Below are 14,539 nucleotides of genomic sequence, written 5' to 3'. Positions count from 1 at the left end.
GCAGAAAATGCTTCACATACTGTATTCACATCACGAATCGAACTTGGATCTTTGAAGCAATTACCACTTTACTCTCTAGGCCACCCCTTGTTGATAGTGGCATCAGACTGATAATATGTGAAAATATGTGAAAAACCTGCAACATGTGGGTCACAGGGCCTGACATACGAATTTACTTTAACACCACTTTTAGCAATATTTATGCAATACCACCAGGATAGGGCTTCACATAATGTATCATAGGGGGAATCAAACCTGGGTCTTCAGCGTGATGAGTGAACGCTTTAACCACTTGGCTTCTCACTGTCCCTCCATCATCCGACATAAGCCACAACATAAACTCACTTGACCTTCAAGGCAGGTGAGCTACAAATTCAACATTGTCATGCTAATGGAGCAAGTAAAAGTCAACTTAAAGGTCATAATTAACACTGCAAAAAACCACAGGACATGCCTTCACATGCACAACAAACCTGATACACATCATGGAAACAGAATGTTCTGATTAATGCTCCATGATGTAGGAATGTACTGAATCTAATATCTTAGATTAGATTATCATAACATGGTTTTGCGATGCCAAGAAATCACATGGGATTTGAGTGAGTGAGTGAGTGAGTGAGTGAGGTTTATGCTGCTTTTGGCAATATTCCAGCAATATCATGGTGAGGAACATCAGAAATGGGGTTCACACATTGTACCCATGGGACGAATCAAAGCATGTCTTGCGCATAACAAGCGAACACTTTAACCACTGGGCTACCCACCACTCTGAGTAAGTGAGTCCATTATTGACACATTTTGTAATTACATTTGTTAAAAACAGGATCACCAGACATGATACCATGCATGTTCTTTCAAATTGGTCAGTGTATGAACTATCACCCTTCCACACTTCCTCAACTAGACAATGGAGACAGCCTAAATCATCAAGAGGACAGCAGGCCTCCTTGTAGGTGTCCACACTCCGAACATCAGCAGCAGCCAGCCATGACAACAAAAGGAAGCATGCATGATAGATGTGTTACTTCAGCCAACAGAGAGGTGGTTAATTCTACACAATTTACATTCATCAATTTTTAATCCCACCTGTGTTGGAGACTTACTTCATGACGTCTTGCTCTTAGTGACCTGCATGAATTATTTTGCTGCATGTCCCAACATATCTGCAATACTGGACTAATTAATGAAATAAACTCTACAATACTAATCCATTTGAGACTTCATGGACCCAATCTTACACTAAGGTAGGTATGCACAGGCACTATCTACCCTGTATAAAATGTATACCCTGTAAAAGAGGACAGATTCATGACGACACTCTACACCTCAAACCTTACCATTATGCCAGTCTGGCCCTTTAATTCCATTACCAATCTCATCTCTAACTCTCCCTGTTTCGACTGTCAACTGATGCTTATGGCAATCAAACCATTAATTCACTCCATGAACCATCTGTTTCAACCATCCACAAACCAATAAAAGGACCTGTAACACTACCGACCATCTTGGCTATTGGCAAACAATTATGACATTCACGACATCAATCATCTCAGCTTTAACCCTCGCAGTTTCAACCATTAGACAATAACAGCATCAAACCCTTTAGCATCTAAGCTAATTACTCTAATTCTAAATAAATGCCAAACAAGCAATAACTGTGGTAACTGACCTTCTTCAGACATACATCCCCAAACAACCTTCCAAGGTTTCCACATCCATTCTACCTTTAAGCATACATTACTTACAAGTCTTCATTCCATACTAAGGGCAGGCCTCCTAATGATATTCAGAGCCAAGGGGTATTTACACACACGTTACCATTCAACCCGGGTATTAATAGTCCTCTTGAGGTATTTTTATACATTTCTCCTGCTGTCCCAAACCTATTGGTTATTTATAGACCAGTAACAGCCGACTTATAAATAATTTCGTTAAAAATGCTTTTTCATGAAACAATTTGTGCATTATTCATTCCAGCAGAAATTATGCATCAGCGTAGAGTGGAATCAGCCCACAAATAAATGTCGGTATATATAGACACAAATGCAAACTGAATAGGCCACTTTCAATACTTAGGAGAAGTGTGTTTACATTATTGTGTTTGGACATTTTGGCACAAGTATTTGTTCAAAAGGCACTAGAAATTAATCATGTCCTTCCTATTTAAATTGTATACTTAAAACAGACTGACATTGTCCCAGAAATAGAGCTACCTAATAATAAAACAATTAATCCAAATATTTTTATCTACAAATCCAAATGGAAATGAGAACAATTTCTGGAGTTGAGGCCAATTATTCTATGCTTGAGTAGGACTCTTATTTAGTATATAAGCTCTAGGATATTGAAGAAAAACATCTTGTTTGACAATATACATCTTCTCTTCACCTTGGTCAACAACTGTACTGGCTTCACACATTGTACCCATGTAGAGAATTGAACCCGGGTTTTTTGTGTGACAAGCGAACGCTTTAACCACCGGCCTACACCATCGCCCCTGCTAAGATAGGAGCAAGGAAGTTCTGAATGTCTTAGCACTAGAATCTGTTTGTGGAATGGGCTCAAGAACAGCTACAGGAGCTGTTATGTAATAATAATAATAATGATAATAATAATAATAATAAGAGTACTTATATGGCGTCTCATCCACATCACTAAGGGACATGCTCTAAGGGACATACTAATCATCATTATTATTACCCTGGATAACCCAAGCTCCCTGTTAGGCACTAGAAGGTTATAGTCACATCACTTTATCTCACCGGGTACCCATTTTCTACTGGGTGAACAGATGCAGTAATAAACTCTCTTGCCTTAGGTGAGACCACATGTTTCACATGTGCTTCGTTGTGGGGCAGGACCGACATCCTAGAAACTCTCAGGAGTCAAACTGCCAAACACGGCCACCTATCCAAGGACTGTCTGAGCTCGACAGTGCTTAACTTCAACTGATTTTGTGACCTGAGCACTATGCACAGGACCACTCGCCACCACAAATACGTCATGTTAAACACAGCTTGAATTGAACCACCCTATGCCGGGTTAGAATTGGCCTTCACCTACCCATGAGTACCTTAGTGGTTGCATTAATGCAAAAAAAAATGTGTCTGACGCAAATAAATTTACATTTCATGCATGATATTTTCTACCTGTGTGTTCTCCATGCAAAGCATTTTGTGTTCTGTGATCAAGTGACTGAAAAACCTATTTTCCCAAAGGAAACAACAAAATAGAAAAAGGTTTCTCCCAGCTAATTTGAGATGTGAATGAGGACAACAACATGCTTTAAAATGCAAGGAAATGACATCTAAATTTCAAAATGTTACAGGAGATCTACGGTGTATGCATATCAAATTACTTAGACCGATGCTCATGATGTCAACCACTGGTTTGCGCAAAAATCAAAACTATACAAACCACCATCAGATATATAATACTGCTGAATGCTGTAAACAACAACCTAACAAACAAATCATAAAAACTTTTTTCTTTTACATAACCACAAACTTTTATTAAAAAATTGTTTGCAAATGCCAGCACTCCACTCGTATATTCTGCTTTTTCACACAAAACCTGAAATAATTTCTAAATTCAGGGAAGAAAACCTTCTTCCCAAAAAGGTTCCAGACAATCAATAGTGAAGATCCAATCCGCCTCCAACCACCAGAACCTTTGTAGTCCACAGGTGCTCATGACAAAGAAAATCCACATGCTTTGAACGAACCTACTCTAAACTCATTACATTGGAAAAGTTTCCCACAAATATCTTTTTAGTGTGAAATTTTGCACTTCAGGATGCAAGTCTCTCAGACATTAATTATTGAAAATGAAAAGTTGTGAGTATATCACGTCATTTCTGAAAGCGTGGTAATTTCCATAACAAGAAGTGCATCATGAATGTTTGATCCAGCCAGCGCTGTTGTGTACTGCAACTCCACCACCTGAAAAGGGCATAGTTAAATCCTGTGGGCAACATGCTGTTATGCAGCAAGAGCCGAATTATCAAATTTTACTATCAGGGCTTGTATTGGACAAACTGCATATTTGCAAGAGAAGAATATCCTTGAAAACTACACGTAATGAAAATACACCTGAACTAACGATACTTGAGAGAAAGAGAATTTTAATGTCAGATGAAAGCCCCCAAAATGGAAGCCTCTAACATTTACATCTTCAGCAAAACCCAAAAGTACTGGTTTCGTGCTGACAGGCCTAGATCACAGGATAAACGGTTCCTGTCCTGCTCAAGGGACACAACTCTCCAATGTGTCACCATAGATGATTTAGACACCACAACTAGATATGCCACTTCAAAATTTCACTCAACATTTCCTCCTCCATCTTGTTAACTTTTGCTTCATCCAGACCTCAAAAGCCTCTTTAAAAGTCACAGCGATGAGGCTGGCGATCACTAAGATTTCCCACGGTTTAACTTTTCCTCACGCTTTGATATTATAAATGGCACAGATGTACATTTCATTCAATATAAATATTTCAAAATCAGTCATCCTTAACATCAATAACAAGTTGTAGATAACTATAGCTGAGCACCGTCTATGTAGTCAAGTGCCACACAAACATAGCCTTAAGTCAAGAGTACAAATATTGTATTGTTCTGACGTCCCCGATCAAAAACACTAAAGGCATTGTTACATTCTCATGAGAAAGGAATGTGCTGCAAACCGATTTCCATTATAAAATATGACTTTATTTTACCATGGAAATATTTTCATATAATTAGTTATCTTGTATACCTCACATGGCATCCCTTTAAACACAGGAAGGGAATGTCAAGACCCCCATCCCGTTTATAGCAAGGTCAGGGGTCGTGGTAATGACGTCAATAGCGTCATTTAAGAGCATATTATTGTTGAACGCACAGTGCACACATATATCCCCTCATCATTCACTAATGTATGCAGTAAATTGTATGCTCAACGATCAAACATCTGCAGATTATGAAAAGATTATGAAAATTTTATATCGAAAGCCTGTTTTATAGCAAAAACCTGTTAAAAACATTGAAGTGATTTAATTCAAATTGTTATGACAGTTTTGTAAAAAGGTTTACCTTGACAAATGTCACAGGATCATAAATCGCTTCAAATGTTCCATTTTCTCTTACATTTAGAAACACATACTAAACATTCACACAAAATTAGTCTGTCATGCTTTGAAGAATGTGATGTGAAGCATTAACCATATCTGATACCCTCTAACAGTCCACAACCCTATTTGACACCTTCCAAATATCCAGGACTCTGTTTGATACCCTACAAGTGACAAGGACCACATTTGATACCCTTCATATGTCCTGGACAATAACTGATACCTCTTAATGTTCAAAGCAATATTAACGCCGTCCTATATTCTCTCATTAAGGAAAGGGCAGTTGGGTAGCCTTGTGGTGATAGTGTTCGCTTGTCATGCCTAATACATGGGTTCAACTACCCTATTGGGCACAATGTGAGGTCAATATCTGGTGTCATGATATTGCTGGAATATTGTTAAGAATGGTATAAAACTCGCTCACTCTGATTAAGGAAAACTTTAGTATCCAAAAATTAGAAATGTCTGATCTGGGGTAAAAAATTATACAGAATACAAATACTCTGTTTCTTATAGCCTTTTCATCTGTTTCACAGTCCCTGAACCATATTATTTTTCCTACAGCCTAGCTCTGCAGTGGTAAAGCATGAAATAAAACAAGTCTACAAGTCTCCCTGGGGCTCCTGTTCAATATAAATGAGTTTATTTGTTACAGTCAAAATTATATGGTCAGAGACTAACTGTCAGTCTAGTGGCCTTAGTGGCCTTATGCCTGACACTGATCTGAGTATGCGCAAGTTAGGTTTAACCAGATGCAAACATTATGCCAGGTATACCATAGCATGCCAGTCAATGTGGAAAGCCAGTCCTAATGATTCAGGTCCTTCACACGAATCTGTTTGGTGGAACACACATTCAATGGTATGATGCTAACAAACCAGGAAATATAACAGGGGTCAATCAGAATTTAAACCTTCAATTACACAATGTCCATGGGTCGAACCACTGCACTCAGGCAGCTATGCTACCTATGCCTATGAGTGAGTGAGTGAGGTTTTATGACAGTTTCAGCAATATTTCAGCAATATCACGCTGTACTTCAACAACTGTGCTACCTGTGCCTGATGGTGCGAGTGAGTTTTTATGCTTTTATGACGGTTTCAGCAATATAACAGCTGCACTTTGACAATATCACATCTGCACTTTGAGTGAGTGAGTGAGTGAGCGAGCGAGTAAGCTTCTATGATGCTTTCAGCAATATCATGGGTGCACTCAGACAACTGTGCTACATGTGCCTGCTCCTGTGAATGAGTGAGTGAATACTGCAGCAAGGGACACCAGCAATGGGGTTTCCTTGTACCCAGATCCTTGACATGACATGAAAATGCTTTAACCTCTGGGCTACCCGGGTAGTCTGCCCCTTCTCCTGTGTTAAGTTGCACAGACAAAATAGTTTTGTCACCACAGAACAAAACTACTCCCCGACTGGACCCCTCACCACTAGGCCAACTGGCCAACTGACCAACCATCAGCTGAAGCGCTTAACTCCAAACTGCTACCAGTTTAGGATATGATTTTGAGATATCACACAAAATGACATTGCTGAAATTAAGACATGAATAAATAGTTAAAACTGGATGAAATTTATCATCTTCAAAAGAGTTTAATAACTCGAATGAATATGAAAAAAATCATGTGTTGATAGATACAAGCGATAAGACTAAAAAGCCCTTTACAGTTAACATTGGTTTATTTCTGATAACAGTGCCCTTTTATTAATTTTAAAGAGAAAATACTTGTTAGGGGTGATTTTTTTGCTTTTGGTTTTGTTTTTAAATGGAACCGTTTAGTTTGGAAAATGTCCAAAAATTTCAAAATGAACTATTTTATCAGTGTGTGGTACTCTGGCATTTACAATGATTGTTTTCACAAATAGTTTTGCAAGCCAAACCATTCCGAAAACACTTTTTACATAACAATTTCACCATAGATTCAATAAAGATAAACTTGCAGAAATCTTTCATGACATGTTAAAATCTCCAACAAACGATGTTTCCTGTTTTTCTTTAAATGTTTTTCTGATATTTAAAAACTGAAAGAGTGCAAGCATCCAAACAAAATGCCAACATTTGATAGCTATACAAATACAAAATATCCCAAATATCTGGCTGAAGAGGGTTGTCTGGCAAGTATACTCATGCCAACAAATAAGGGAGCACATGAAAGTACAATTGTTTTTATTCTTTTCAAGGTTTCCCCACAAGGCATATATTGCACTGTGGGTTAAACCTTGGAAATAAATAAAGGAACCTTGTAATAAAGTAAATAAACACATCTATTTTCCCTTATTTGTTGCCATGAGTATATATTTTATCAAACCCCAAGAATGTTCAGTCTTAATTATCGGCCAAAATGGAATTCACCAGGTACGATGAAAAGTTTATGGATGGATCAGCAATGACACCAGGTGTTCATAAAATCTCATCATTTAAAAATGCCCTTGCATACCAAAAAATACAACTGAAAATCAAAATCCTCTTTGCAAACTTTACATTATCACTGATGAGGCAACATATTGTTTTATTACTTGGTTCACTGACTTCTACAGCAATATTTCTGTTGGTAAAAACAAAATTTAAAAAGTTATTTCTCATTATATTCCCCAAAATCACTTTTACCGTAAGTATGCTGTTTAAAAAAAATAGAATACATCATTAGCCATTCTGGTGTTCTTATCTCCAAACTTGATTGGGTTTTAAAACACCTGCATTTACACATGTTAACTCTAATTGTGCCATTTTGTTTGTTTCAACAGATAAAATTTTGTTTCATAACAATGCTAAATTCATAGTCTGTCAAATGCTTGTCTGTTAACCTGCAACTACTAAATTGTGAGGGTGATTACTAAAGTGAAAACCTATTGATAGTTGTCCTCGTTGACTTGCAGACTTTGAGTATTATAATCAACAATTCTGTTTTGATTCAAATTACAACTGAATAAACTGAAAAACAAACATAGTAACCATTTCTGTCTCGTTCAAGCATGACAAGCTAAAATAAAGAAAGTTTAGTTTTACGCTGCTTTAAACACTTTTCCAGCAATTTCATGATGGAGAACACCAGAAATGGGCTTCACATATTAAACCCATGTGGGGAATCGAACCAGGGTTTCAGCATGATAAGCGAACACTTTACCAAATGGCTTACCCACTGCCACGATCAGCTACACACACACAGAGTTAATGCCATGAACAATGAAAGCTTCACTCTATTCTACTGATTCCCTGTAACCGACCACATCTTGGCTTGAGTACAACATGAGTCTGAAGATATCACGAGGATATCGATTCTACTGTCTTTCTCAGAATCTCTTGTCCACACACCACTGTTTCCCCATTTAGAACAAACACATGTACACAATGCCTATTGTATTTTTGGCAACTGTATATCAACATGGATCAATATTTGCATTTATCTAGATCATAGTTACAACCACAGATGTAAAGACCTAGCCTTCCTGCAAGTCTGTCCTAGCCGACAAATACACAGGCTGTTTCCATCATCATAGTGAGTGAGCAGTATGCAAAATAGTCGCTGGCCCGCTTGCTCATGGCTAGTAGATATCCAGTCGGGATTGTAAATCTCCACTGTCCCTGGCCCAACTGGCTGGAGATTTTTCATCGGGTGATTTTTTATTATATCAATCCCTCCTACTTGTTAAATTGTAAACCCTATAAGATTATGTCCTGATAAATGATTGGTATTTTATGTTTTTGCAACATTGTGCTTAGTTTCTATGTTCAAATTTCAGGCTAGGGAATTAAGCTGTGGACTTGGGAAACTCTTTCCCCACATTGAGTTAGTGAGTGAGTAAGCGAGTGAATGAGAGAGTGAGCGTGCGAGCAAGAAATATTAACAGCTATATTCCAGCAATAATACAATAAGGGACACCAGAAATGGGATTCACACATTCTACCCCATAGTAATTTAACTCGGGGGATTGGTGTGAAGAGAAATTGCTTTAACCACTAAGCGGCCTTTCTGCCCCTTACAAGTTGAGGAAAGAGACTGAGTGAGTCAGTCAGTTTTAGTTTTATGCCGCTTTCAGCAATATTCCGCTTTAACAATGAGGATATAGAAAATAATACATGGCATCATGGCATCATTATAGGCAAATCAGGGAAAGCATGTTCCATATATTTACATAATCTAGAAATTATGACTTTAACTAATAATCATATAGCCTAATAGACTCATGCAAGTTAAGAAATGCCCAGCAAGCTCACAACAATCCAGCAATAACTGCTCCAATAATGCACAAATATAATTGATGATTGAATATTTTTTACACAATAAATAATAGCAATTAAGATGCTATCGCTAAACAATTAGTGATATTAGTGCTTATCATTTACAGAGATATTTTCATTCCAGAATGAGACCTTTAATGTTATAACATGAAAGAATATCATTACCAGCTATAGATCAACATTGAGAACCATTTGCTCAGAAATTCATCTTATAATGAGTGTCTTCCTATTCTCTCTACAATCCCATTCTGCCTACATGTTAAAACGACAAGAATAAAAATTTATGTGTTGACCTATTCTACCTTTACTAAAATGAACTTGACCAAAAGTCGATGGTAGGCAATACAAGATGGTTAGTCTAATGGTTAAAGTGTTCATGCATTAAGCTGAAGCCTTTGTCCAGAATGAGAAGGTATCTATCAGCTACTTTCCAGATTAGGGAGGTTTCAAGTTACCTAGCAGCTATTGTCCACATTAGGGAGGTTTCAATGTATCTAACAGCTACTGTTACTGTCCAGATTAGAGAGTTTTCAAGGTATTATCTAGTAAATGCCCAGATTAGGGAGGTTTCAAATTATTTACAAGCTACTGTCCAGATTAGAGAGGTTTCAAGGTGTCTACCACCTATTGTCCAGGCAAGGAAGGTGTCATGGTATCTACTACATAATGTCCAGATTAGGGGGGTTTAAAGGTATCTAACAGCTACTGTCCAACTTAGGAAGGTTTCTAGGTATCTCCTAGCCCCACTGAACAAGGATGTAAACAAGGTAACGAGACGTGATCACAATCTGAAATGAAGTGTTTTTAAATAAGCTCATTTCTTGCTCATCTTCAAAGGCAGAACCTGTCATACCCTGATACCATGTCAAACACAGGCTCCCAGCCTCAGGGCAATTGGCTCAACGCAAGTAAACAACTATGTGCCTACTGATTCCCTCTAGAGAGTCCACTCCCCAAAGAACGTCTAGTATTCCACACTCATATACTTCAGTTACTAATCCATAACACAATTACACAATACTCTTAAAGGATTCAATAAAAATGCAATGTTACCAAAAGGATTATTAATGAATTATTATTTTCTAATTTTCTATTATGATGACAGTGTTTCAAAGGAAAATATGAAGAAAAGTGTTACTGGTCAAATGACCCACTAAAAATAATAACTTTTCTGCAGTCATAATCTGGTAACATACACTGTCAACATTTGAAACCCAAAATTTACAAATGGTGCTTGCTTAGTATTTATTAAAACTCTGAAACACAAAAATTGTATCTTAAAATTTGATTTTTTCTGATCAAGATAAATCAAAGAAATCTGAGACGTAACCAAACCCATAAACACAATAACGAAAACAATGGACAAAACACAAGACTTACACAAAGGGTATGGACAGTATGCCCAAGGAGAAAAGCTTCCATTCAACATTGTGCAGTACTTGACAGCTTCTGAGTTAAAGATTCTCAATCCGGTTGTGTTTGGCAGAGATAAAAGAGGTTATCACCAAATGTTGGAATTTGATCAAGTGCAGCTAAACCTCTAGCTCCACTTCTGGTTGGTATAAGCACACAGTCAAATGATTCCGACCCAAGGCAAGAACGACGACAGCAACAGCTCAAAACTGCAAAATGTGTAGCCTTGGTGTAGAATGTTAAGTCCTTTAGAAGGTCCCTGCAATACACTGGCAACTGTCGCATTCACTCCATGGCAGACTTCATAGTTGACGATTAAATGTTTTAATCCTTCCAGGAGACAAGTGGGAATTATCACAAATGAGTAAAATGTTTGCGAAAACCAAACCAATCAAACTTTTTTAAGAATGCCTTACCACAAACTCTCTTGTTTAATCACCTGAACTTCGAGATAAACTGCTTTGAACAATCTAAACTATCAGTATCATACACTGACACTAAATGTACTGCTGAAATGTTTCTGAGATTTTAACTAATTCATTTGTGATAACAAAAAGTCCAAACAGAATCAATAAAATATGTTCTCAAAAGATACTAGTGCATACCTATAAAATATACACATACTAAACCTGTTTCATAAGAGGAATCACTGTTACCATGAATAACACCATCCAGGATGTTTAGAAAGTTGCATTTTAAATATCTAAATTCTTTACCTAACACTTTACCTATATTAAACAATCATTTAAAACACTGAAGATCGTATAAAGCTGTCCACCTTAAACTGAAACAATTCCTAAAGGTAATTTTCCAAATTCCACAATGTCCCAAATCTGTAATTCACAATATCCAGTGTCCAGAACCACAGACAACTATGAAATTAGTTGTGTTGTGGGTAGTCCCAACTGTAGCCAACCACCAATCAAATAGTAAACGATATGTAATCCAATCACATCAAAGTACTCACAACGCGGAGTACCATCCAATCTGTGAGAGAGCACCCCAAACTGAGTGAACAGCTACACAAGAACATGCTCTGGGCGCAGGTCACTCTATCCCTGTTACATACACATAAATCAACCGCTAATAGCACCCACAGCACAAACAATGTGTCTTTATGGCCTTGAGAGATTCCGCAAAGACACACAGGAAAAGGGTTCCTCAATTAAATGACGCACACAACTGTAAAAGTGAAAACAATAAGGCCGAGCTGTGCCACTCATGATACAGTAAAACTGTTCGCGTCCTGTGACATTGAGCATTCGAGTGGAACTTGTTGCTTGTGCTCAAGCACTAGGCAGTCATACATATATTAACCTACATCATACAACACGTTTCAAACCCTGTGCAATGCAATCATTCACTACCCTGTTATTGAACAATCAGCTGCTATTATTAATGCGTGTATAAGAGCAGAAAATAGAAAATGTTTTTTAAATGAGTTCTATTTCCAGAAGTTTATTTCAAGTAATAGGACGTCTTACAATTACACAATGACAGCATTGTTACTGATTGTTAGGTACAAATACATTATGGAGAAAAACTGAAACACTCAGTGTCTTGTTTATCCATGATTCGTCTATAGTTTCATAATCTCTACGTATCTATATTTATCCATGCTTGTCAACAATATTGGTAGTCAGCACTGTTATATTAGCAAGTGACATAGATGCCAGTTTGCAGTTTTCATCAGCAACATGGGTGGGTGGGTTAGTTAGTTAGTTAGTTAGTTAGTTAGTTAGTTAGTTAGTTAGTTAGTTAGTTAGTTAGTTAGTTAGTTAGTTTAGAAAAGGGACATCAGAAATGTGGTCGAGTCTGGAGCTGACAATCCAGTGATCAACACCATGAACATCGATCTGTACAAATGAGAACTGATGACATAGGTCAACCAAGTCAGTGAGCCTGAATACCCAGTCCCATTAATTGCCTCTTATGACAAGCATGGGTTACTGAAGATCAATTCTATCCCGCATCTTCACATCAGGTTGCAGATGAGTGAAGAAATGGATTTTAATAACAGAGATTAGTAGGTGACAAAGATATCATTTCTGGTGGGTGAATGAGTGAATAAACCAGAAAGAAACACAAAAACCAACTTAGATATACGATCCTGCCAAAACAGTGATTCAACCTGTAAACACTTAACATCAAGGTTGCAAATCTCCCCACTTGAATAGGACATACTACATGATTGTTTTTAACAGAGCCCACTAACAAACATACATTTCCTTACACCATGTTTCTGCATAAAGTAATTAAAGCCGCTTACACAAATCCCTTCAAAACCCAGCAGTATATTTAGACTTTAGTAGTAGCCATACACTCAACAAGGACATATAATTTACATTGGCATTGGAGCCGAATGTTTAGTTGACACTGCACTGCCCTGAGAGCTTATGTCCACAAACAACAGTATAACACTACATATTAACGTGGAGATTCCGGGTTGGGCTCAGAATGACGTCAATCACTTGACCCCAAACCATTCAACTGCAACGATTTATACACGTTTCATGCCAAGCCACCTTGAGCTGTTACCTTTACACATTTGTCTTCCAGCAATAAAATGGCATAAGCCATGTATATTATCACCACTGTAGATAGAAAGCTATGCAAGCATAATCACACATATGTCCATACAAATGACTGCCTTCAGGGCCGAGCTGTGAATAGTCCAAAAATAGACACCTGACCCAGATGAGTACTATAGGTGATCATATCTTTACGCCTGTTGTATCTACAAATCTTATCTTTGAAATTCAAAACCAGTGCACTTAATACTCTTGAGCAAGTAATGTTTGAACTGAAATTTAATGGCACATCCACCTGGCTCTTTAAATTCACATGATCTTCAACTCAATAGCATATTTTACATAAACATATGACTTGAAACACATAACTTAAGCATATGACTTGAAACATATCACTTGAGCAAACTGAAGGCTTCCAACATCTGCAAGCTCTGATGGATAATAAAAATAAAAAACATGTTATATGATTAAATTTGTGTGTTTGATTTGATATCATCTTTGTAAAAATGTCTTCAGTTTCTTTTAGACGTGTGCCATAGGTGTTGAAAAGAGAAGGTGTGAATATTCATCTATTTGTGTGCTTATATTACTTGAGCTAAACCCAAGGACCCTATTCATAATGACTGCTACTCTATGTTGAACATTGCATAACCATATCAGTCTACATGATTCCCTGCACCTTTTAGTACAATTAGCTGAATGTCACTCAACGCTATTATTGATGCTCAAGATATCAAGCACTGGTTTGACAGATTGCTGTTGCCATAGTTACTGACATGTATTCATCAACTCCTTAGCAACACATTAAATGTGGCCAAATATCAATGTAACATTATCCAGCAAACCAGGATTTGAATCCTGTAACTGTCCAAGGGCAGCAACTCTGCACAGCCTTCAATGGTCCCTTGGTGCTTTTAATCACCAGGCTGCATTTGCCCTCGGTTGAATGGAGATTGTCTGATTACAATGTGTGATGAAACTATTACTATATCACCTGACCCTCATCTTATTTAAAGTGAAGTATTTAAACACATCAAATGCTGAACTCAAATCTGGTGTCAATGGAGCACAAATTTTCCAAAACAAAATTATTAACTACAAGAATAAGTATCCCCCTTTCAAAATAAGCTGAAATGTCCCCCAAACCAACCCAGTACTTTGAACTGATCAAATATATTTTCTTCAAGAGCACAAATACAGGGTTACCTCCCTTTCACTGCCATCATTATTTCC

At 37.4% G+C, this 14,539-nt stretch overlaps 1 protein-coding gene across 12 annotated transcripts in view; it reads right to left on the bottom strand.

Annotated features, from left to right (window-relative positions):
* The window catches only part of LOC137256006 (histone deacetylase 4-like), a 156,886-nt gene that overhangs the window by 64,724 nt on the left and 77,623 nt on the right, over positions 1–14,539 (bottom strand). Inside the window, exon 1 of one of the 12 annotated variants that reach the window (XM_067793653.1) lies at positions 10,743–11,430. The exons of 10 other annotated variants lie outside the window; for them this stretch is intronic. In XM_067793653.1, coding sequence (XP_067649754.1) covers positions 10,743–10,791 — 49 coding nt within the window. In that variant the 5' untranslated portion in view covers positions 10,792–11,430. Of the gene's footprint in view, positions 1–10,742; positions 11,431–14,539 lie in introns of those variants that run through there. One more of the 12 variants, XM_067793657.1, reaches the window with a different exon arrangement.

Source organism: Haliotis asinina, chromosome 11 (genome assembly GCF_037392515.1).
Source record: "Haliotis asinina isolate JCU_RB_2024 chromosome 11, JCU_Hal_asi_v2, whole genome shotgun sequence".
Classification (NCBI taxonomy): domain Eukaryota; kingdom Metazoa; phylum Mollusca; class Gastropoda; order Lepetellida; family Haliotidae; genus Haliotis; species Haliotis asinina.
This window is presented reverse-complemented; position numbering and strand designations above follow the sequence as displayed.